At 27.0% G+C, this 26,154-nt stretch overlaps 2 protein-coding genes across 2 annotated transcripts; one reads left to right on the forward strand and one right to left on the reverse strand.

The window, feature by feature from the left end:
* Positions 1–12,791: 12,791 nt before the first annotated feature.
* Positions 12,792–15,348, forward strand: LOC132920983 (uncharacterized). Its single transcript, XM_060983761.1, has 3 exons — positions 12,792–12,916; positions 13,536–13,695; positions 15,066–15,348. Coding segments are annotated over exons 1-3 (327 nt in total). The 5' UTR covers positions 12,792–12,914; the 3' UTR covers positions 15,231–15,348.
* A 2,051-nt stretch (positions 15,349–17,399) lies between these two features.
* LOC132922703 (beta-galactosidase-like) lies at positions 17,400–24,947 on the reverse strand. Its single transcript, XM_060986351.1, has 12 exons — positions 24,708–24,947; positions 24,409–24,565; positions 22,429–22,595; positions 21,757–21,907; positions 21,626–21,689; positions 20,853–20,947; positions 20,563–20,764; positions 20,148–20,491; positions 19,811–20,086; positions 18,030–18,167; positions 17,767–17,973; positions 17,400–17,682 (listed from the first exon to the last, which is right to left on the reverse strand). Exons 1-12 carry the CDS (start codon positions 24,737–24,739, stop codon positions 17,473–17,475), a joined length of 2,043 nt encoding a protein of 680 aa, XP_060842334.1. The 5' UTR covers positions 24,740–24,947; the 3' UTR covers positions 17,400–17,472.
* Positions 24,948–26,154: the final 1,207 nt, after the last annotated feature.

Genomic DNA, 26,154 nt, shown 5'->3' on the forward strand with positions numbered 1-26,154 from the left:
GTTATTTGAATAATTTATACAATTATATCAGATAATCGCTCTACATAGAATTCAGAAATGCGCGTTTCAGCTGCTGCGTCGTTCCCTGCGTTCGCCGAGACGCGCAGTTTAAATATTACAATATGTTCGCATTGTTAAGTAGTACCGAAACGAAAATCGATAATATTTTCGTTATATATATATCATGCCTAAAGGTTCACGGAGGCAGCGGCACCGAACATAATTTATTCAATAAAGGATTCCGTTATTATATTATATTGTGTTACAATGCATCCGTTGCGAAGAAAAGAAAAACTCGTCGACATTAAAGTGGTTTCCGTTATTGGGAGGTATAACCGGGCCACTCTTGTGGTAAAATTATAATATTTTTATCAAACCACACCGCGTAAACAGGGTGATTCGCTAAGCATGCAAACCTTCTTAAACTTTTAATACTATATAGTTTCTTTCAATTATTATGATTTTCAAAATTTTCAAATATATTTTAAGAATTATAATTTTAAATACGTAATTGTTTATCTCATTTATAAAGTTTCCCCTGTGTTAATAAAAGTTAAAAAAAACGAGAACCTTCTTTTTACTATATATTTTTACCAAACGAGAAATTTCAGAGCTAATTAATTTGATGTATTTAGACAATAATATAGTTATTAATTATCGAATATTAAATTACTGTAATAATACCTATTATACTCCGACTATTTTTACAAATTATAAAATACTGATAATTATTAATCTAATTTTTAAATCGTCATAGCCTTCAACCTTTTTAACTTATTATCATGGACTATTATCTTTAGTAAGTACTTACATTTTAATAGCTCAAAAACTACTCGTTTGAGTTTGAATTTATATAATATATCAGAAATTAAAAAAATTTCAATAAATATTAAATTTACAATAAATAATTATGGTTTTTATTTGAAAAAAAAATTATATCAACACGGAATTCGTAAATCTAAATATTTTAAAATAGGATCCTTTATTTAAGTGTGCTTGGAAATTCCAAAAATATATATTTGAATATGTTCATTGCTAAGGGATAAAACGCGATAAAACAATCTTTGTGAATTACCCCGTGTATACATATACTGTGTAACCGGAAGATATGACATAATATTTAAATGTAACTTCAATGTAAAATCGTCTATATAGTATATATGCGTCCTAAAAATATATGTGCATACAACACGTAAGCAACCAGACCGGTATAATATTCATTTGACAATAATTATTTTCAAGTCACCACAATGGGTCAGGTAATTTTACTAATGGTTGTCGTTATGCGGTGTAATATGGTAATTCGGACGGTGCATATTAGGGACGGAAGTAGAATTTAAAAAAGGGGGTTTTACTACGGGACAAGCAGACACGCCGCCCACGTAAGTGCTCGTGGTGGGAAACCGTTGCGGAGTGCTACGTTCAACGTGCACAGAACGGGTACATATAGGTGCATACGCGTTTATAAACTGTACAAGGCGTGTAACACATAACGATCGAAATGTACTTAGACCTAAGCAAAACACCGATTTTGTTTTTACAGTAATATTATAGTCTAATATTCATAACATGTCTACATCGAATTATAAGACTTACACTTTTGTACGAGTTGTACAACGGACCGTTATATGACGTCTAAAGTGTAATCGATCATATAATATACATTTAACACACTATTACAAATTATAATATTACATACACCATAGCGAAGGTGAAAGAGCGTTAACTATAGCTTTAATAATTTAATTAATTTTAACTTTTAAACTTGACTAATTAGTTACATTGTCTATATTAATTGTATATTAATTTTATAATTTTACATAATAGTACTTAAAAATTGTTTTATACAAGTATAAAATATATGTAATATCGGATGTAGTAGGTATTTATTATACTTAAGATATTTTTATAAATTAAAAATATTGATAGATTAATAACTTTTTCAGTTTACCATAGCCCCACATCTTTCCAATCACGGATCTATTATTCTTATGCACAAATTTAAATACTCAACAACTACTCGTTTGAATTTTGATACGTCAACATTTTCAAATTGTCCACTAAACGTTTTACAGTAGAAAAAAGGGGTGTTATTTAAGGACAGAAATTTGTATCTCCAAAGGACACTTAAATACTTAGTATGATAAAATCAATATCAGGAATTTGAAAATATGGTCTTTAATTGCCAATATTTAAAAGTCCCGAAAACCAGATTTTGTATAACTGTAGGTATTATTGAAAAATAAAAATAGAATGAACACGCTCGGTAAATGATTATTATAATAAATTATAATATGTATTACGTAGGTACTCGCAGTAAATGTATTAAGACATATACGATCTACAACCTCCTTGTTTTTCGGAGCTATAAATGTTATCGCATATCTGTATAGATATATTATAATTAACCGTTTATTTGTGCGGATGCGTGCAGGGTACCTACACCTACTTATTACAGCGGTTATTGCACGTCAACATTACATTAGCGTTATAATTTATAGGTATACGTTATACTTGGGACGCGTCGCGAACTATAATAATAATATTGTACGAAACCGTTTTCGCCAACGAACAATGAGACGCTAACGAACGTTTTGCGATGTATCACAGACCGGGCAAAAGGCGTTTCGTTGAAAACACACTCCCACATCACATTAAATTGGTACATATAACAGACGATATTATTATGTTATGTATTCTGACGGTGATCATCGATCATCGTACTATCGTGCACAATTCAAGCTCATATGAATTTGGTGTATTATACAGTCGTTATATTATTTGAATTAATTTCAACGTCCGTTTATATTTACTCAAACAGTTCATAACCTCGCAGGCAAGCTGTACAATATGGTTGCCAAATTGCCAAATGCATAGTAACTATTATATAGTTATATACTCCTCGAATATATTTAATGCGCTTTCGACTGGCTTCTAAGATTTATCTTATAGCTGCAAAAAAAATCATGTACAATTTTAAAATGTTGTAATTAAAAAAATCGCAATGATGGATTTTGTTCGAATTTAAGAAAAAAATCGTTCTAATTGTAAAATGAAGCTAAAACTATTATACGAACATTTAAAAAAATATACGTCAACACCGTCGGTACGTTTTAATTAAATAATAAAAAGAAACACCCCCCGTAGGATTGTAAACAATGTCAGTTATTTGCAATCGATTAGCCACGGTTCGCTTGAAGTCTGATTTACTTGTTCCGAATGCCGCCGATCCACGCCCCTGAGAAATAAAATCGACAGAATCAACAATTATTTCAATTATAATAATTATTTTTGTAATCGAGTAATGAATATTATTATTATTGTGTACAGTGCACGAGCACCGATAAAAGCGTCGTAATTCGATCGCGGGAATAAGTAAACTGAATACTGATTCGATTACAGCGTGCATAATATAGGCACCTACCTGCTGTGTGTGTACCCATTATAATATTTTATTATTAATAAACGTAAATAATACGCTCGCGGTTAGTATACGCCCATACAGATATTATTGTTGTGCGATCGATATAACAATAATAATACTTGATAATTAAAATAATATTACCGTCCATATAGGTAATATAATAATAATTAAACAAATTGTTTTTAACGGTTCATTGAATGCCGCGTGAGACTGTGACGTCGTGTGCACTGCAACCGTAATTGGGTTGTTTAGGTATTCGCGGGCAACCCGATTATTATTATTTTCGCCTCCGGACAATACATTATTAATATGATATCGTATAATATATTTGTGTTAGGTATTCGTAAATAATTTTTGGGGGAAAGTATTTCGTGCTATGTATACGCGCGCGCTTACAACACGCATATTAAATATTATGTCCGACGACCTCCCGACGATTTGCTTCCGCGAGGGGTTTTTTTTTCTTCCCGTCCAGCGTCATCGATAACCGATTATTACTATTATACATGCCTTCGCACCATGTGTATTTTTTAATAACAATCATTAGCGGTCCGTTTTCTTTCGAAAATCGTTTTCAGAATAATCAGCCGACCGAATACAGACATGGGTAAATGAGTAATATGTTTTATCGGCAAGGGACAGCGTTCTTTGTATAATATCTAATAAAGAAATCAAATAAAACGAATGTGTCATGCTATACCACGTTTGTTCGTGGTTCAGTAGAGATTGACGATTTGCCCCACTTTGTGGATGTGGACAATAGTTTTTTTTTTTTTAATTTGTCTGTAATTAGTTGGTTATAACTGATTGACCGAATAACTCAACTAGATCAATTTACAGTTGTCCGTGGTGATATTGAGTATTATAAAACTTTTTCAAGTTAATTTGAAAAAAAATAAATAGGTACTCGTTAAGTTAAAATTATGTACATAATATATTATACAAATCTATAACTGCGGTTAAATTAAAAGCTAATTAAATTTATTTTTGATTAATCGCGCCGCGTATACAATGGTTATAAATATATGTAAATAAATAGATTGATTCGACACTGACTTGTGAGCTATGAATAAATAAACTATTAGGTATATGTACACGTGGCGTTTAATAGTCAATAAGAAGCAACAATAGTAAGACGCATTTTTGTAAGCTTCACAATCACTAATAGAAAAAAAAAACACCTTTTTTTAACCGATTTAAGTTAATATATAGTTTTCTCCGTAATGACTTTAAACTTAAAGAGTTGGGTTGATTGTTTAGTAATGATTATGAATCGTTACGATTTAACGTCCCCCAAACGTTGACTAAGCACCAAATGTCTATAATATATATTATTATATTAACTCGAGTTGATATTTTTTTTCTCTCACTCGCCTTTGATTAAATGCATAATAATATACAACATAATATTGTTTTTATACACCCGTGTAGGCACCAGATACGTCATATTATATACGTATGCCCACTAACGGTCCACATAATATAACGTTGAGGGTAGGTCGTATACATACCGTGAGAATTCGTCCTGGAAGAGAACTATAGATACATTATATGTCGCGCGTTCGCTGCTATCGGCCGCGGTGTTTTTGGGGAGGATTGTGGACGTTTGTTTTTTTTTTTTTTTGTTTTCTCATTCCATTCTGTCCTGTGTACGGACGGCCTTTTCTCTTTCCCTCGCCGCCACTCGTACCGCGCGCGCCTATGCTGCAGGTTCGGACAACGCTCGTTTCACCCGGAGGACGCGCCGCCGCTCCGGGACCAGGTGACGATGCCGCCGTAGGTATACAATATATAACACACACACATATATATATAATAATAATGGTATAATATACTGACGTATTATACACGCGTAGGAATAATACATATACATATCGTATACACGGGTAAACGAGTACGAGGATTTCGCAGGCCACGCGAAAACAGATGTCGGTCACGCCTTTTCGACCGGCGGCCGCTGCTGCAGCGACGGCGGCGGCGGGATGCGTGAATAATGTGATCTCGCATTAGCCCGTAAAAACGTTACGGGTCCGGAACCGACGACGACGCGTATGGCGCGTATACCGTTTGCGCCGCAGCACTCGATTAAGTTCGGACGGCGCATAATATTGTTATATGCGTGTAAACAGTGATGCGCACATAATACAGGGTGCTCCTATTGAGGAATGTCCCGAGACTCGTGGTTCAAAACGAGTTATAACTCCGTGGATTTGGGTCGCAGCGCAATTTATTATACTGAAGTTGTCAAAATATGACGGACCTGTAGGCGATAGTCATTAGTTTGTCCGCCTCTGACAAGTCTCGTAGAACCGACAGAAATAATCAAAAGGGTCGTCGGTTAGGATTACACCTGACACGTTTAGACAGGGTCTGAGACGAGTTCGGTCATCGTTACGACCTCATAACCAACGGCGAGGTGGACACACATACTGGCGACAAAAACCGCAGAAAAAACTTGGTAACCTAATACGGTTTTGATTGGTCCCTGCTTCGGTTTTGAAACTGCAGTATATCTATACAATAATGCTTTATCAAATATATTATATAGTAAAAGACCAGAATATTCATTGCGGAACACCCTGTAGTCTGCACACAATATATTATTATAATTTAATATCATAGTGCGTACGCATATATAATATTATGTGATATAAAAATGTTAAATTCGTTTTATTGTTTTACACATAGATGTATTATGTTGTTATGCCATCGAGCGCGTTGTTGGGGGCGAAACCGGAACGATATTGTGTACCATCGTCGTGTATGGAGTTATGCATATTGTTGTGTATATATATACATATATATAAGAAGATGTACACGGGTAGATAGGAAACCGACACTTAATCGTCCGCCGCGCGATACGGTGCGGAAAAGGGTTAAGCGAACCGCGGTGCGACGCCCGGCAATTTACTCGGGTCGATATGAATATATTGTATACAATTATTATGACGGGTGCGAAGACGCGTATATGACGATTATAAAATTATTATGATAATATTGTTGTATAATAATATAATAGTAGCACGCGTAAGTACACGCGTGGACGACGACCGGCCGACTATATTAAAATAATTTATAACGCGTATACGATATCGGACGCCTAGAACGACGCGTAATATCCGTAGCATATATAATATATTATAAAATATATTTATTTGTTATCGATCGTTAGTCATCTATTCTTTAGGTTAAAATCGACGTTTTAATTTTCAAACATTAAAGGATCTATACGGTTTTTAATAAACGTATACACGAGGGCATAATATAGGTACACTAATATATACAAGTATATAAACTTAGTAGAAAGGTGTTTGAGAAATTTTTACAACAGCCTCCCGTCAAATGTGATCCTAGTTGTGTATATTATACAGCTTAAGTCTTAAAACTATTATGATGAACGATGACAATAAACAAATTGTAAAATGTTGTTTTAAATTTTTCTAAGATTTTGTTATAATAAGGGCAATGCACATAATAGTTTCACAACCATATTTATTTTTGATAAACAACATTAGATTACTTTTCAATCAACTCCAACATGTCTATTAAACATTTCAGCTATGGTCATTTTTTAAAAGGAAAATGTTTAATTTACTCAATAATGTAATTTTTCAAAACACCTGGATCAACTGCGTACGTTTTAAAAAAGTAACGGTACTGTTAAGTCGTAAAGTACGGTTATAACTAAGAATTATTTATCTAATATATAGATTTCAAAGTTATATTGAATGTTATCTATAAGTAATTATAGAAACAGTAACAACACAACACTATATTCAACCCCACAGAATTAATTGAAGCGAGACGCTTTTCCAACACCCGTTTTGTATTTCCTGTGTGGCTTTATTTTAAATTACAACCCTTACTACCACTTTTATATTCTGAAATAAATTATTTTACTGAGTATTTTAATACATAGATATCAAAAGTTTTATTTGGATAAACATTTGCGAAAGCATTAAGTTTTGATGTGTAATGGGGATGCGTAGAGCAAATAATATTCAAACCGATAAAATACACCACTTTCATTCTTCTATATTATTATTTACAATATTATACATTAGCATCATATAAGTATTCACAGTATTCACTATAACTTTTGTTTCTGTTCTTAATATGCAATACGTGCAACAAAACGTTTGAAAACAAATATAAAACATTGTACCTGATTTATTTTCAAGCATTGATTAATTGGTTAATTATAAATTTTATAACGATTAATATATTATGTACTTTTGATGTACTGTTGAATAAAAATAACTTATAATATTTAATATACTAATAAATGGTATAATTGCTAAGGCAAAATAAAACGATTTAAATAAAAATGTATTTTGATATTTTTTGTTTACGAATTATTGTCTTTCAATGCAGAAAATAAAATATAGAAGTCAATATAAGATTTAACCACCAATTTTTCAATTAAAACAAAAAAAATCTTGACAATAACCCGAGAAAGATAAAAGACCGATCTCCTGCAGTGGATCTACGATTGTTTTCATTAATAACATATTTTATTCACTTTATAATGTCTAACTTATTATATGTCATTGTACTCGTGATTTTTTTAATGATTATGGCAATATTAAAAAAAAACAGAAAAGATTCGTTTCATTATTTTAAACGATTAATTTTTTGACATTTTAAAAATGTTGTAGCACAGTTGCAAATTTAACTTCATTTTTTTTTATGGAAGATAACAAAATATTTTTTTAATGAAAGTGTTTTTTCCTGAAAGTTTTAATGGTCAAATCATTAAATTTAGTTCGTAACTTTGTTAATTAATTCCTCTATAGTATAGTAAATTCATTTATAGCTTTAATTAAAATAATTGGAACACATTTCATTTACTAGTGTCAAATATTATTTTTTGACCACCCTTTAATATAATTTCATATATTTTCATAAACTTAAATCAGAAATTTAATAAAACACATAAAAAAAAAATCATAAACAATTAATTTATTTTTAGAATAAGGTACCTACAAAGTATAGTTGATAAACATTGTTAATTATTTTAAATTTTAACACGCAAAAAATAAAATAATAAAAATAATTCAATCTAACATTTAACGTACATTGCCACACGGTATATCTACCTACTAATTTAACATATAGTAGTATTGTTATTATATCACGCGAAAAACAAAATTAAAAAAATATTATGGTAATAATCAACAAGTAGAAAAAATGACTATACCACAGTTGAAGTAATAAATATATGAAAGAATAAAAAATATTACCCTGGAAGGTTATTTTTTTATTCGCGGAGGGGAGAAAAAACTTTTGTTTGTGTGAATTATGTGCAAACCAGATTTTTTTTTAATCATCCGGAGGTAAGCCCTCCGTTTGGAAATCTTGAAAAAAAAAATACACAATATAATATATTTCCAGGTGTAATTACGACATTCACGTACGCGTATAAAAATTATGATTTTATTGAATTTGCTAACCGAGTTATTTGGCATTTAAATGTCGTCTTATTGTTATTCCGATAATAAAGAAAAAAAAAAATATGCATTTACACAGGTACAGTAAACAGGGGAGATGTGTGTATTTTCCAATGATTTAAAAATAGGGTCTACATACTTAGGGACGAAAAAATATTATTGAAGTCTCACAGGTATTTAAAATTAAAATACTATAGCTGGTATAAAGTATAATTTTGGCGTTGCATACGCAATACGCATATTGATTGGTGAATGATTTCATAGACTTAAAAAATTATTATCTAAATTCTATAATTTAGATGAAATATACACAGCTGATAGGAATACAATTGTTTGCAACACTTCTTAATATAGAATGGTCTGTAAAGAACAAAGATACAAACTTCTGATTTTTAAATCAAGATCTCCCTTTTCTACTGTAAATTGTTTATATGATAATATTTCTGAAAATATTGATGTATTAAAATCAAAATTTGAACAAGTGTTTTTTTTTTTGGTTGTATAAACGCGTTTTATTGAACGTATTATCGATAAAATGTTTATAAGTAGGTATATAAATACATAATAATTTGTATTATTATTTGTATGTTCTTAATTATATAGTTAGACGTTGACAATAGGGCTACGCTTTTCTAAACCTACACAAATTTAAGCTATTTTTTTCTATGATTGATCAATTAAGATAGATGTCGAATGCAGACCATCTGAACATGCAATTTTAAAATATGATTCATAAAATATTGTATGGCGTTTTCCTGAACACTATAGGCCGAAATACCGAATCCCAACAACGAACGTATGTTTGGACGCCGTGAACATATTGTAATAGGCAAAAACATCGCGCAGATGTATATAATATATAAAAAATTAAATTAATATAATATTTTAATACCTATATTTTATATTATCATAATATTAATGCACTTAAAGTGGTTACGCATCCAGTGCTCGAGATTATAATTTAGATTTGAATATATTATTTTAAATTTTTAAATAAATTTTTCTTCAATTTTATTGCGTAAAACGTAATTTAAATAAGTATTACTAAAACACTAAAAAGCGATTGTGTTTACCATAAAAAGGACAATAATATGATTTACGAAATTCTATAAGTCGACATATTTTTTTAACAGAATTAAATTGTCATTAATTTATAGATAACAATTTCCTTGCAATATCCTTGTTATCGTAATTTTATGGTGATTTAATATAGTGCTAAAAAAAATTAAAATTATCTTATCGTTTGAATGCAGTATTTCTAGTTTCTACTTTGGCTATTTCTTTATAATATTAGCGTGTACTGTATAGGTTACAAATATATATCAAAAGTGAGGTAAATCGAAAATTAGACGAGTGGCTACCCATAATAATAGTTATCACTCATCAGTATGGTTAAACGGTAACCTTAAAATTGCAATTTCCGTGACGTAAAGAAGATCTATTTAATTTAAATTAACGTTTATATTTCTATTTTAGGTTATTATTATAATTATTGCCTATTTTAAAAATTTTTAAAGTAAGAAGATTAAAATAAATACATACTCGTACAATTAAAATGAAAATATTATGTATTTTTGACTAAATATTCTTATGCACAATGCGCATATTTTAACGGTTTTAAGTGTCAAAGTAATTTAAATTTCGATTGAGATGTACTTATAGTCGGAGCAAAAACAAAATGATCATACACCGGAAAAGAAATATATTATCGTTGTTCCCGATAAGGGTATACTGGCCACTAGATTCGTAGGCCATTTTTAAATTGTTTTACACGTCTTCGACCGTAAACCGGTGGCTAAATGTAATTATTAATATTTTCTACAAACTATTATAAAGTGACCAACAGATGTGATACTATGTTTCAGTGTTCTCGTTTTTTTTTTTCATTTTGATACATCATCATATTATCCTACCTTCCAGAACATGCAATGATGTTATCCAACCGAAACTTTACACTGGTACATCGATACATTTACAGTTTGCTGGTATAAGTGCATACTATAATATTGTTACCAGGCGAGTGATGTGTATATTAATAATATGTTATATACGATGTTAGGCGCCGAAAATGTATTAATTGTTGTGCAAACAGTACGAAAAAAAAAATAATATTATGCACGCGATATGTTGTAATTATTTACGGTACATCAATTTAGCAAACTGAATGTAAACACAATATCAAGGTCAGACAGGACGATAGTTTCCACCGGAAATATTTATTAGATCCTGCCCAAATATTGTAAATGTATTACATTTAAAAGTAATTGCAAAAAAATGACCGCTTAGGAGATGACTTCGTAAAAAAAATTGATTAATCGATTACACAATAAAACGCAAATATAGGCATTAATTATAGATAACTAAAAAGTTAATTTTGTTAAACTTTTTAACTTAAGGAATTATTTAATTTTCCAATTAACATTGACTTAACTAGATAAAATGCCTATTGTAATAAATTATAATTTTATTAACAATTTATTAATTTTATAAATAATTAATTACATTTTTGATTTTATCACGCTGTAAATACATTAAATTTTTTAATACAAGTATACAAATAAATATTCCTCGATTTACGTAACAAACTAGTTTAAAAAAATATGTAATTGTTTAAACTACTAAAGCTGATGTACAATAAAAAGGTGTAAAAGAATACATTTTTATCAAATATAAAGTTATTTATTTAAAAATAATTGTAAGTTACTCGATTAGGTAATTTGACGTATGACTCTACAAGTGATTATTAAAAATATTAATTAGCTTTTTTTTAACTGAGCTAGGTTAGTATTTTTCTATTTTTTCTCCATAATAACTTTAAATTGTATAATTAATAGATATATATTACTTATATATAACCTATGTATACTTATTAACTATATATTAACTTACAACTTAGCTAAAGTTTTTAGTATTGAATTATTTGAATTAATATACTTAAACTTATTAATTTTTTTTTTATTAACTTAACATTTAAACCTGTGAATTAACTATCTACTAATATTAATATAGCATCACACGATACCTACATAGTATTTCATTTTTTTTTCATAAGAATAAATATTTATTTAAAATACTGGTATTAGGTATATTCGATGTAATATGTTTGACAATAAACTTATATTATATTTATATATACCAACTACCACAACATCTGAGTCACTGAAAATTTAAAATAGGTACATTAATACTGTTTATACGAGTATAACATTGTGATAAATAGTGACAATTCGCTAAATGGAAAAACGAAGAACAGTGTAATAAATAAAAATGAATGTATAAAAATAATATGAAACCGTACGATTCTTTTGTTGTATATTTTGTATTTATTGACCAACCCAAAATATGGTTTTTATTACGATTACGTGTTCGACAAGTTAATTTTAAAATGTTCCGTATATTGGATAATATTTCATCTAAAAGGTACATCTGTATAATACACGTGCATTTATTAATTTCATTGCATAATAATACTTCTCAATATGGTATTGTGTAATGATTATTATTATATTTACTGAAATTGATTCAATACAATAATTATTAACGCTTGTTTAATAAACAATAAAAAAAAATATTCAAAAATATTCCTAAGTACTAATTACAAGACGTATAAAAAAAATGATGATAATATAACTATAAAACGATGGTGCAACGACATATTTCTTAATAAAGTAGTTGGTTAAAATGTTGAATTGCACGTGACAAGCCGTCATAGTCTTTTTTTATGCAAAAAAAATTGAAGTTATAAATAAGACTACATAAAATGTACAGTCATATAATAGTAATAATAATAAAAAAAAAACGATGGGGGTTTTCGACCCTAATCCAACCACCCCTCTTGGATATGGTGCTGCATGTGGACTCCTGTTGAGCACCTATATCTGCTGATGAAATGTTTTCGGTTAATTCACAATATTATACTAGATTGACATGTATTCCGAATAATGAAATGATATTATTGTATAACTGCGATTCATCTTCAATATATAATATCTCTGTTTTCAGTAGCAAATCAGAATCATTGAAGACAGTGAGACAACAACATGTAAGTAGAACATTTTTTTTATTATAAGTAAATTATTTATTGTATTATTTATTATTTTTTGTTTTATTAATCTATTATCGTAGAAATCAACAATAAACCATAATAATATTATATTAATCTCTAAATAAATAAAAATTAAATCAACATGATAAAATATATTTCAAGAGTAACACTATATACTTATAAAATATTATGTTATTAATTATTAAAATATTTAATTTTTTTTTAAATAAATTATGATATAGCAATATAATGTTTTGTGCTATAATAATTAATAACTACTAATGAACATTTAGAAATAAACCAATTTTTTTATTTTCAAAATTCTATAATACCTATCAAATATATGTACATTGTACCTATATCATTATGTATAGATAAATTGGTGAAGTTTTTTCGAAAATTAATTCGTTTCTTTTTAAAGTTTCTTTGAGTTAAATAAATAAAAAATATTATAAATATTGAAAAATAAATAAATCATTATAGGGATGTAATTTCATGAATCATAATAAAATTATCAAAATGGCTGTTGTGTATTGTTGTTTGATGCCGTTTTGTTATATTTGTTATAACGTATCTATTAACAGTTCTCAAAAATTTAAAACATTATAATTTTCAGGAAACTCTTGGGCTATATTCATCACTTATTACTAATCTCTATGTGCATGACGTACCTCATCATTATGACAAACGGATATCCACTGCGTCCTAATTATTGTTCGGATGACAATTTCGTTATTGAGGAACCAAACATATCGATTGACCCTAAGCCCATATTGGTAAAATATGCTTAAGTAAATCAAAATATATCTTGCAATCCATTACCATTCTCCAATTATATGATTATTTATTTTATTACATCTACATTGTAGTAGATATTTCTACATTATACTTGGTTATTAATTATGCTGATCACAATATTGTCTATAATAAATAATGTATTAAAATTCTGATGTTTAGTATTATATTTAAAGACCATATTATTTTTAAACAATAGATTTAATTAAAATAGCTATGGATTCATTAAACAATTTTATGAGAAACGATTTCAAATTAATTTTTTTTTCAAACGAGAACCCACTCTTTTACTGTGAATAAGTGTTAAGTAGTTTATTTTGACGACTATTTAATGTATCTAAATTGAAATACGAATGAGTAATTTATGATTTATAAAAATGTATACACTTATTAAGATTGTCCTTAAAAATGTTTTACAAAAATTAAAAATATACGTAATAATGTCTTCTAGTAAGTAGTAGATAAGTAGCTAATTAACTAGGTCAGACTATTTTTATAAACTGTAAAATATTAATTGATTAATATGAATTTAAAAATAATTTAAATTATACTTACCTATATTTTTAAATTTAATTTAATCATTTCAACTTAATATCATTATTAGAGCTCTCGTTGGATGTTACAAACGAATAAACACGGACCTAATATTAATTATGTAGGTTCTTATTATTTGTTTGATATCCAATTTTGTCAAAATTTTAACTTCAAATGCTTATAAATAAATAAGTTCTAAATAATAAAATAATATTTATATGTTTTAATATTTTTAAATAACTTTTAGAACAAAGTATATTGGATCATATTATATACAATTATCAAGTTTTTTTATTGAGCCTAAACATTTTTATCGAAATTTAAACTAAAAACTTCCTGATAAACCATTATTTTGCTAGTGTTTAATTTCTTCAAATTTGAAATTCAATCACTTTTAAAATAGAGTTATTATGTTAAACATTTTTTTTTTTTAATTTAATTTAAACAAACTAAAGGCCTATGAGAAATCTTGAATTAAGATTTCAAACCTTAGGTATGAGTATACAATTTTTTTGAATTTTTAAATAAAAAATAATTTGCAAATTGTATTGTTTTTGACAAAATCCTCAAAATTATAATTTCAAAATCTCATAAAAATATAATAAAAGAATTTGCAACGCTCATTTTTTTTTTATTCTAGTCAAAGCAGCTTATTAACTTATAAGGAACCTTGTATTAAAATGTTTAGTTTTTTATAAAGAATAAAAATAAATACATTATACATCATTATAAAATTCATACATTTGCTCAAAATTATATATAGAATATATAAATCAGGTATATAGGTAATAGTTATTTACACGTTTTGTTTTTACAGCGAGTCAGTAAGAGATTCATGGAAGATAGTACCTCAAACGATTTAATAAAGCCTTCCGAATCGAATTTTATTCTGAAGAAGAAAAACTCTGAAATAATCAGTGCTTTGATGGGATTACGCAGGGCCATGTCAAACAACTATGGCGAACATCGTGTACACAATTAATAATGATATTTTATTTTTGTTGTCTAGTAAATATATTGCATATGTTATGTTAACACTTAACACACATACAAATTGTAGCGAATATTATAATAATGAATAAAATACAACTACCTATATACGACATTTGTAAATCAATTGTATAAAAATAAATTAGTTAATTTTTAAACATAAAATAATATGTTGTACACGATTGATAATAATATAAAATGAATCGTTAAATATAACTATGAGCTACGACAGATTATTATTTTAACAATATAGATAAATAAATAATTCAAACGAATCTTATCTATTTAGAGTGCAGACGCTAATTATTGTAAACACCCAAATCTTTGCGTATAGACCTATAATTTGAAATCTGTTTTTTAGTTGGTTGTGATAACATAAAAATATGGTATATTATATTTATGGCTTTTAAATTTTTTTTTAAGTTAATTACTAATTAGACATGCGTATGCGTATAGTGTAACTTTTTGGTTTTAAATGGCAACCATATATTTTAACCACTAATTAAATTTTGGCTAATTGTTTAATGAATTATTGTAGTTTAACCAACTTTCCAAGTCAAGAATAAAATTAACCAAGTGACAAAAATTCAACAAAAAACTGAAATGCACGGAATTTTCTGAAAATAATTATTCGAGGATTATTTAGGCTTGAAATTTTCACCCCTTTTTATTAAGGATGATATCAACACGTTATTATAATTTAAGCTACTGTATAATATTCATTTTAATTTGTATATGAATACTATGAATTATAACTTATAGTTTTATAAAAAAAAAACGTAAATAAGTATGTGGTTTATTTCGTTACATTTAATAAATCTATTAGAATTTATTAATAATTAATAAAAAATTCAATTCTTATTTATATTATAAGTTTATTTAGTTATTATTAATTGATTTAACGTATAAATTGTTCAAATTGTTGTCCAAATAACTACCTATGCTATTTTAAAATGGAGTAGAAACATAATCTAATATTTATCGTATTTTATCGTCGGACATTATATAATTAAACAATAGATTTAGGTATCTAATGTAAACATTTATCTGTATGACAATAGGTATGTTATCTATTTATTGGAAGTGTCAAAAAAATGCACGTTGTGCAGCACAAACTTATGCTCGACGTCACCCAGGTACTTAACAAGTAATAGGAAAAGTTTCTAACTAAAAAATAAAAAAATAAAAAATAAATCTTTATATTATAAAAAAATCAAACTTCACTTTCCAGACATTTTGCCTAATTGTTAATAGATTTTCCATAAAAAGCCATAAAAAGTAGAAAAATTGGTCGTCAAAAATTCAAAAATAATCAGAAAAACTGGAAATAAGCATATTTTTAAAAAATTGTTGAAAAAAGCAAAAAAAGCACTTTCAAATTTCATAATAAATAATTGAACGCGTTATAGCATAACATACACTTCCATAGCACTCTGCTACATTTTAAAGTTTAAAATTTAAACCAATCCATAAAAATAAGCAAATGCTTTAAGTCCCGAGCCTTATTATAATATAACTATTTATAAATAATATTATGAACATTGAACAATAAATAAATAATTACATGACTGTTATTTTATAAAATAACCCAAATGGCTGTTATGTATTATTGTTTGATGCCGTTTTGTTAAAGATTACATCAATAAATTGTTTTCAAAAATTAAAGGCCTCGTTATAATTTTCAGGAAACTGTTGGGCTATATTCATCACTAATTATTACTAATCTGTACGTACATGACGTACCTCATCATTACGACCAACGAATATCCACCGAATCCTAATAATTATGGTTTGTACGACAATTTCATGGTTTAACCAAATTCACTCATTGAAACTAAAACTCGAGATTTTGAACAGGTATTAACCAGCACTTGCACACAGATCGCGTGTACAACGAATTACACGTATAATTGAAATCCGTATATTTAAATTTCGTTTAAAATATTAAAAACTTGTAAGCGGCAATTATACAATTCATAGTGGTTTTACTATAGTATTAGAGATCGTTATAATAGTATTTAGTAGAATTAGAATACTATTATTAAAGATTCAACACCTTATAACTAATTAGAAACATATTTTTGATAATTATTATCCATTACCTAATAATATATGTTTATAGATGATTATATTTAGATTTATATATAATAAATGTTCCATAGTTATAACAAGAATATTTATTTAATAATAAAAATAAACAATATTTGAACTTAAATTATGTTATAATTTTAATTTTAGTATACTTCGTTTACTTTGCCATTGAGATTAGGTTTATCAACTAACGATATCGACAAGTTTTCGGAAACACCTTCCAGTTCTAACATTATGATGTTGTTTACTCCAGGATAAGGAATTAAAAATACAGCGGGAATATATAGAGTGATTTGTGGTCCAGCCGAAGGCCAATATCGACCAATATTAATCCCGTTCACAAAAGCAACACCCTTTACAACAGAAAACAAATGTATAATTAATAAAATTAAATAAAAATGTTCAATTCATATTTATGCATAACAAAAAAAACCAACCTTTTTCCAACCAGTAGGGTCCAAATACGTATCTAAAGGTTTTGATAAGTTATCTGGTAACGTAAATGTTGTTTTATAAAATGCCGGTAATACAACGTGTTTCTGTGGTTTGATGGTCGAAAGCCATGACGTCTCGTTTAGAGGGTATGCTATCATCTTCCACGGACCCAATATATGATTACCCAATGTTACGGGTTCAAAAATACCCTGCACACAGAATGAATATAATGAAATATTGGTAAACTAGAATCTAACGGACTAACCTTTCTGTCTTCTAAATATTTCCCGACATTAATTCTTCCTTGGTTTTCTATTAGAATACTTAGCTTTTGAACTGTACTGTTTATATTTAATCTCACGGGTATATTTTCATATTTACGAGGTATTGAATTCACTTGTACCTAAAATATATGTATAATACATTATAACAAATCATGTATGAGGATCCAGAATCAGAAATGGCATGGTTTTACTGCCATAAGCAATACTACGAGTCAAGCCCGTCAGGCCATAGTCAGACCTAATGCCGACAGGTTATGGAGCTTGGAAATGATACAAATGGTGTACATAAATAATACATTATATAAAATATAATTAAAATATCGTTTTTGTTATTATTTTCTCAAAATGTAGAAATGAAAACGATATTTGCTTATTTTTACCACTGTTTACAATAATAAATAATAATACATGACATGAGATATTTGCTTTTTCTACCTGATGTAATTATTAATACATTTAAATAAATAAGAATAGGTTTTTAAATTTATTTTATCAAAATAAATGAATAAAAATTATTTTTAGGTATTTTTATCTTTATTTAATTTATTTGTCTATATTTATTTCAATATACCTAATGTGCTATCATTGATTATTAATACTATATTATGCTTATAATCACTGGTACTGTGAAAGAATTTGTACAATATGTTTTCGTCAATAAATTATACGTATATTTATAGAAATAAGTAATGAGAAGATGGGTGGGGTAGATGATGTCTAGAAGCCGTATTTTCGTCGCAGTAACACTGTATCAACAGTGTAGATTCATACCGCAAACAGGCTGTGGCATTTTTATATTTTATTATATTTTATTTATTATAATTTTATATTTAATAAGTATCAGTATATTTTTTTTTTTGGAATTCGATGTAAAGCTTGAATATATTGTGACAGTATGACTTTAATATAAAAAAAAAAAACATTTAATAATTTCAGGTATATTAAATATTAATACAAAAAAAACCATATTTAAATATTTTAGCCTACCCTTATACAAATGTCTAGTTTCACCATGGTCTTACTGATTTTAGGAGCTTATTTGTTTTTGCAAATATTTTATTGATGTAGACTTTTAAAAAATAAAAAATGATCTTATTCTAAAAACTTACTAAATGATAAATTCACAATACATTGATATTTGATAACAATATACAGTTTGTAAGCTAATGAAAATGGAAATTGTGAAAAATATAATTAATATTTTATTTACAGTATTAAGATATCATATTACAAACGTAAATAAACGTAAAAATAACGTAAACGTATTATAAACGTAGGTATTATGTAAAAACAACCGGCACTTTCAAAACACGATCGCTGATAATGGCAAAATCAAAATAAGATAATACACTTTTTGCAGTATGACCATTCATAAGATATATTTATTTTACGATTAACCTCTAGTTAATTAACAGGCACATCAATATCATTTGATAAACAGTGCACTATTTAACTGGCATTTTAAATGATAGTTAAATTAATCTGATGATTAACTAACTGGCAGTTATTGTGCCAATTGAAAAAACCGGCCCTAAGTGACGTTAATATACATTGTTACTGTGGTGGTTATGGTGAGTACACTAATAGTACCTATATTGGCTATATTTGTTTAGATACCTAATTTACTTTATATATAATATAATGTTATGTAATTCTGATTTCTATTTTAAATAATAAAAAAGTACATCATTAGATATAGATACTAAATTTTAAATATTTTTATTTTAAAAAGCATATCATATCTATGTGTATATCATTATACCTGGTCCAAGAAGACAGTTGCTTGATCTCTGATTGTGCTAATAGTAAGGTTTACAGGAACTGTGACGTCTTTTTGATCGTTTGTCAAAATAGTTTCATACATTACAAATCCCGTGTTTATGCCCATGACTTCAAACCCAAGTGGAACATCGTTCTCAACCGGTTCAATCCGTTGCGTAACCTTTTCAAATAGACTAATCAACGGTTGCATTGTGAATACTCCATAATCACCTTTAGGTGCTGGAATGGGTGATATTTCATTTGATACTACAAAATTCTTCAATACGCATCATTTAAATTAAATATATATATATATATTATGTATTATTAAAGCTTACAGTTTCTTTGAGCAATTTTTTTATTTTAAAGTACATTTCAGTTGGATCTCCTGCTTCGTTCAATGGAGCACTGAAATCATATGAGGTCTCCACAGGGAAATATTCATCATACTTGTATTTGAATGCACCAGTAGTAAACCCAAAATTTGTACCCCCGTGGAACAAAAAAATATTGACCGATGCATTCAAATCCAGCGTATCTTTCATAATACTGATAAATTGATCAGTGCTGCTAATATTCATTGCTGGTACACCCCAATATTCCACCAAACCTGTATAATACTCGGAAATTACTGGGGGTCCTTCTTTTTGAATTCCACTTGTTTTTTGAAGACATTGAGGAACTGTAAATTGCATTGAAAAATAGATCAAAATAGAATTTTCATTTTTATTTCTATATACGTGAACTACTCACTATTTTTAATCCAACTGCCATAATCTACGGTTGCATAAACGTCAGCTACAGTACCACATTTTAAGGCGTATGGTGACTCCATTTCACAGCTATCGGTTGTGTAAAGGAGAGCGTTAGATTTAATATAACTTTTATACAAATCGCGTAACCATATCATATACTGATGATCACACGTAAAGTAATTTCCATATTCATTCTCTATCTTTACAGTGTATAAAAACGAAAATTAATTTCTAAAATATAATGATACAATTAAGGCAATAAATAATAAATTACTGATTAGTCTATACCTGAACCATAATGATATTTCCACCATTTCCGTATAAAAAAGGGACGATTTTAGGCATAAGTACACTAAACCATTTAGCAATGTAATGTTTATAACCTAAATTTAAAGGATATGTATTTATTATATTATTAAAAACAACATTTATTTTATTTCACTGAATATATTTTAAATCAATATATACAAAGCCACTACGTATCAGTAATTAAAAAAAAAAACTTTTTCACCAAATGCTTGAAATTTTAATATAAAGCTCGTCATAAGTTATTCATTTTTCAATTAAAAATATCAAAAATCTATAAATACAGTATTTTTTTATAAGCGTTTTAAGTTATAGTTGTTTTATTTTCATTAATCTCATGATTTTTAATATTTTTTTTCTAGTTTCAAGAATAATTGCGAATTGTTATCAAACATGTAGTCCGCGAGCTCATGCCAGTATAATAATACCAAGATATATAAACTATAAAATGGCTATCTTCAATTTTTTTGAAAATTATTAAATAAAAAATTTTTTAACATTTTTTACCAAAACAGTAAATTAAATTAAAATATGAAATACTTTTAGTCTTTTTCCCCGTGGGTCTTAAAAAATATATATAATTATGATATTTCCAATATTTTAGAAGATATTGCAATGTGTAAATTCTCACGAAACACCCTATATACATCTACGCAGATTACGTACCTAGTTAAATTACCTATCACTGAAAACTATTCAATCTAATAATTCTAATCAAATGACTGGCCACAAAAATATAAATCACTAATACGTACTTGGATCATTAGTTCTCAGACCATTTTTGGGTACAACATTTAATAACCAAAATGGAAATCCACCCTAGCATAGTACAAACAACAATCATTTAAGTATAGTTTCTAATTCATTAAAATATACTATTTCTCACTAAATCTCTTTCGGCACCAATGTATGGCCCAGGCCTGAGCAACAAATACATCCCTTCGTCTTGAACTAACTTAAGGAAATACTCCAAATCGGCTATGTCCTCAAAGTTGTATTCACCTGGATATGGCTCGTGTAAACTCCATTCTACATAACTGAAATTCCATTAATAATTATTATTTTTTTATCAATCAACATATTTTACTTCTCCGTCGGCTATCATCCAACTATTAAAATTAACGTCTAAAATAAGGTGCCATTTCCATTTTTTTTTATTTTATAAATATCTCTGTGATAATGTTAAATGTCAATAACAATTTTATTGCAGATTACAAACACAAGTCTTATAAATATACACATATAAATTAATTTTACAATATTAATGTTGTGTTTGCATTATTAACAAATAATCTATTAATTTATAACCCACGAGCATAGTTATAATATCTTATAAAATAGAAAGTTATGTCATAATTCAACGACTATTTTTAAAGTTATATTTTTTATTTAATACTATGGATGTTCACAATACGATGGGTACTAAATACGTATTATTAATATAAGTAACTCATTTAAATAAATGTTATAAATTAATTATAATAATAGACACAATACACCAATTCGTTTTAATATATGAATTTTAATTTATTTTTTTATTTTTGTAACATTTACTCACGTTGATAAAGCATTTAAACCAGCTGCTTTCATTTTCCGAATTCTATCCTTCCAATAAGGTTTCGGAACTCTAAAATAGTGCAACGAACCTGAGACATATCGAAATATTTGACCGTCTTTTAGGAACTCTTTTCGTTCATAATCAACAATAAAAGTTCGTTCAGCTATCTAAAAATAATCAAATATATAGAGAACAAACGTTTCTTTAGATACTATAATTTATAGTAATTTACCATGTGCAGAAACCTCTATTGAAAAGTATACTAAAAATATTTTATTAGGTATATAAGTACACCGGTATTTATCATCCGTCATAATATTTTTAACTTCTTAACTATGTACATATTATTAAAATATTATTAAATAGAAAATATAATGTTATATTGCAATGAATTAATTGATTATTGATGTACCTGTATTCAATAATTATTAATTTTTATCTAATATTTTTTAAGTAACTAAAACCTTCGAAACAGAACAAAAACCGGGGAGCTTTGAAATCTAGTTTTAGTGAGATCATTTTAATAGATATGTTAAAAATGTTAAAATGTTAATTTTTCATAAGTTATGATAAATCATTGAATAAGAAAAACATTTTTGAGAAAACACAGGTCTGACAGCCTACGCATATATTGTACTAAGAGTATTGTATCGTATTGTGTTATATTTTTTATAAAGCTATATATTATTACTATAATAGTAATGCCATTGCGGTTAAATTTTTTTTTACTAAAAACACAATACAATTAATTATTATAAATTATAATTATATTTATCTATATCATAATAAATTATTGTTATTCAATTTTAAGTCCATATATCGATTTACTTTAAAAAAGAGTAAATAGATTCATGGAATTTAAAGCTTAAAATTAATCTAAATATTTTAAAAATATTCTTGTATTTACTAAATCAATATAAAATCTCAATAAAGGAAGGTTCAAAATTTGTATTAGAGCAATTTTATAATATAAATACTCGAAATAAAAAAAAATTGTATTTAGAAATTTTAAAAACGATTTGTAAATGATATATATTTTTTATAATATTTATGGGGAGGTTTTGAGGGTCAACTGTAGAAATTAAAACAAGAACCTATATATTTTTTGTAAACATTATGAAAATACATTTTTTAATACATTTTACTAATTAAATTAAACATTAATATAATATGCAAAACTCTATACTTAAAACGATTTAAGATTTTTAAAAATTGCATTTTAACCACACCCTGCCAATAGAAGCTCATCCATTACAGGAGTGGTTGATTAATGAATTTAAAAATATTGTACATACTGAATACATTATTGATGAATACAGGAAAATAAATAAGAAAAAAATTATTTTTACATTTAAGTTTAGCTTAATATTTTTTATAACACATATGTAGATTTATAACAAAATTCCGTTTGATTAAATTAAATCGATAATTGTAATTTAATAATATTATCTCTACTTATTAACAACATTTTGACTAATATTTGGCTCCTTTATAATTTATATATTTTTTTTTTAAATTTAATTTATGAGTAAGTATAGGTAATTATATAGTATAGCTATACTTTTGAAAATATTATCCATCATTTTATAAATTTTATAAATCTCTTTTAAATCTGTTGAATAAGCTTTTTATTAAGTTTATAAATTTACATATAGATAAAAAAAAGATCGATGTTTATTAATAGAGTAACTTTTCAAATACATTTTTAGTTAGGTATATCATTGTTAATATTGTACGTATAAACTTATAATTCATACAGTTGAGCTTGGCACTTAGCCACATTAAAATTTCACAAAAACAGTTATCCGACAACACAACTATATTGAAAAAAAATATTTTAATCTCACTTTCCATTTTAGTCCATGAGATTGAGTCATTTCTTAGTGTAATATTGTTGTCAAACAGCTTAAATAACCATAGCGGTTGACCAGTTCACGATTACCAACATGAACTGAAAGTGTTATAACAAGTAGTTCTTACCTTCGGTGTTTCTTTGGATTCTGGATGAATTTCATTTCTTATCAAAATGTATAAAAGATAAATAATAACCAGCTTCAATAAAACGAATAATATTACAATATATGAACACTTCAAAAGTTTTTGATTACATCTTGGTTTCTGTTTTTTTATCAACGGTCTAGAACGAAAAAAATTCATTTAACTAAATGCAAACAAATAACGTATTTAAAGATTATAATTTAATGTGTATTGATGATTTATGATTAATATTTAATTACAACTGTATAATATTATTAATATTATATTGATATTGTACTTACTCTATTTCATTGTTTTGAGACAATAAACCCATATTGTATATAGTTATAAGTATTTTAAGTTGGGGATAACTATCTATCCAGCAAAATTATTGTTAAGTAATTAAATAATATACAATTTGAATGTGTAATATGCTTATTTATATACTTTTTGTAGTAATATATCGGCCTATAAAGAACCATTAACGTGTATAGTAAAAGTGTTTGACGAGACTGCCGACAAAATATAATATTAATTTAAACATTATCCTGTATTTTGAGTATCATCAACAATAAACATATAATGTGTTGTTTCGTGTTGGTTTAATCCAATGGAAACCAGGCAATTCACTTTAATTCCGGTTTTTTTTAATTCCCACTCAAAATACTGTTCATCTATGATTAGCTAATAATAATAAAATGAAGTTTCTTCAATGGCTTTATATTATAATAATCAATTATGTTCATTGAATATCATATTTGTCTTTGAGTTTTGTTAGCGAGTAAATAGGTATAATATTTGCTCCGGGACCATCGTGTATAATTTTCCTTTATTTTAAACGAAGTAAACTTTTTTTAGTAAAAAAATGAACTGACGCATAAAATGAGATAGATAATTAGAAATATTTTTAAAACTAAAACTAATAAACCTAATACAATGTACGTGAAATCTGTTTTGTTTATAATATAAACTAGACATATAAATATTAATTCTTAATTTATTAAGTTGTATAGTTTATTTTCAATTTAGATTATAAATTAAGAAATTATTAACATAATCGTGTACTGTATATTTTATACTCAGCTGTGTATAAACTATGCCAGAATTGACTAAGAAGTAAGAACGACCAACAAGTTTCTCATCTCCCAAGTTTTTATTTAATTTTACCTTTATAAAATTATATCCCCGAAAATTATGTACAATGATGTAGATTATACTTTGTTGCATTATAGTTAAATACAATTATTTTATATTTTTATAAAATGTGTAGAAACGTTTCTATCCCCATTGAAATTTTAGATAGTTATCGGTTTTTTTTTCTTAAATATTAGTAAAAATATTTCGTAAAAATTTGAAATTCCAATAATTGTAAAAAATTTGTAATCGTACCCATATATTTCCAATGTTTTTAAATTGCAAAAGTACATTAAAATTTTCATAAAACTATAAATCATCCATTTTATATGTAAGATAATTTATTTTAACAAAATTCAAAATAACAAAACGTTTTATATGTTCTACAGCTGGTTCATTAAATAATTTAATTTTAACTGACCTGAATTTCTGTATTATATTCCCGACAAAAATTGTTTTTGGTATTTCCTCTTTTCTAGTTGTCATCCGAAAATAAGTATATATGTTATTATCTCCATTATATTTTATCAAATATCAATATCAAACACAATATTGTTATTGCAATACAGACAATAGTTGAACGCTAGTCTAAGTGAATTTAATCAATAGTCGTTA

The sequence above is a fragment of the Rhopalosiphum padi genome, chromosome 2 (genome assembly GCF_020882245.1).
Source record: "Rhopalosiphum padi isolate XX-2018 chromosome 2, ASM2088224v1, whole genome shotgun sequence".
Classification (NCBI taxonomy): Eukaryota; Metazoa; Arthropoda; class Insecta; order Hemiptera; family Aphididae; genus Rhopalosiphum; species Rhopalosiphum padi.

What these genes read in the sequence shown, in the direction of transcription:
- LOC132920983 (XM_060983761.1), top strand. An exon ending in TTGACCCTAAGCCCATATTG is followed by an intron (nt 13,696 to 15,065) that starts GTAAAATATGCT and finishes TTGTTTTTACAG; the next exon opens with CGAGTCAGTAAGAGATTCAT.
- LOC132922703 (XM_060986351.1), bottom strand. Translation starts at nt 24,739, where the DNA reads ATGGGTTTATTGTCTCAAAACAATGAAATAGA. An exon ending in TGGCAGTTGGATTAAAAATA is followed by an intron (nt 20,492 to 20,562) that starts GTGAGTAGTTCA and finishes TGCAATTTACAG; the next exon opens with TTCCTCAATGTCTTCAAAAA. An exon ending in AAAAATTGCTCAAAGAAACT is followed by an intron (nt 20,087 to 20,147) that starts GTAAGCTTTAAT and finishes TGCGTATTGAAG; the next exon opens with AATTTTGTAGTATCAAATGA.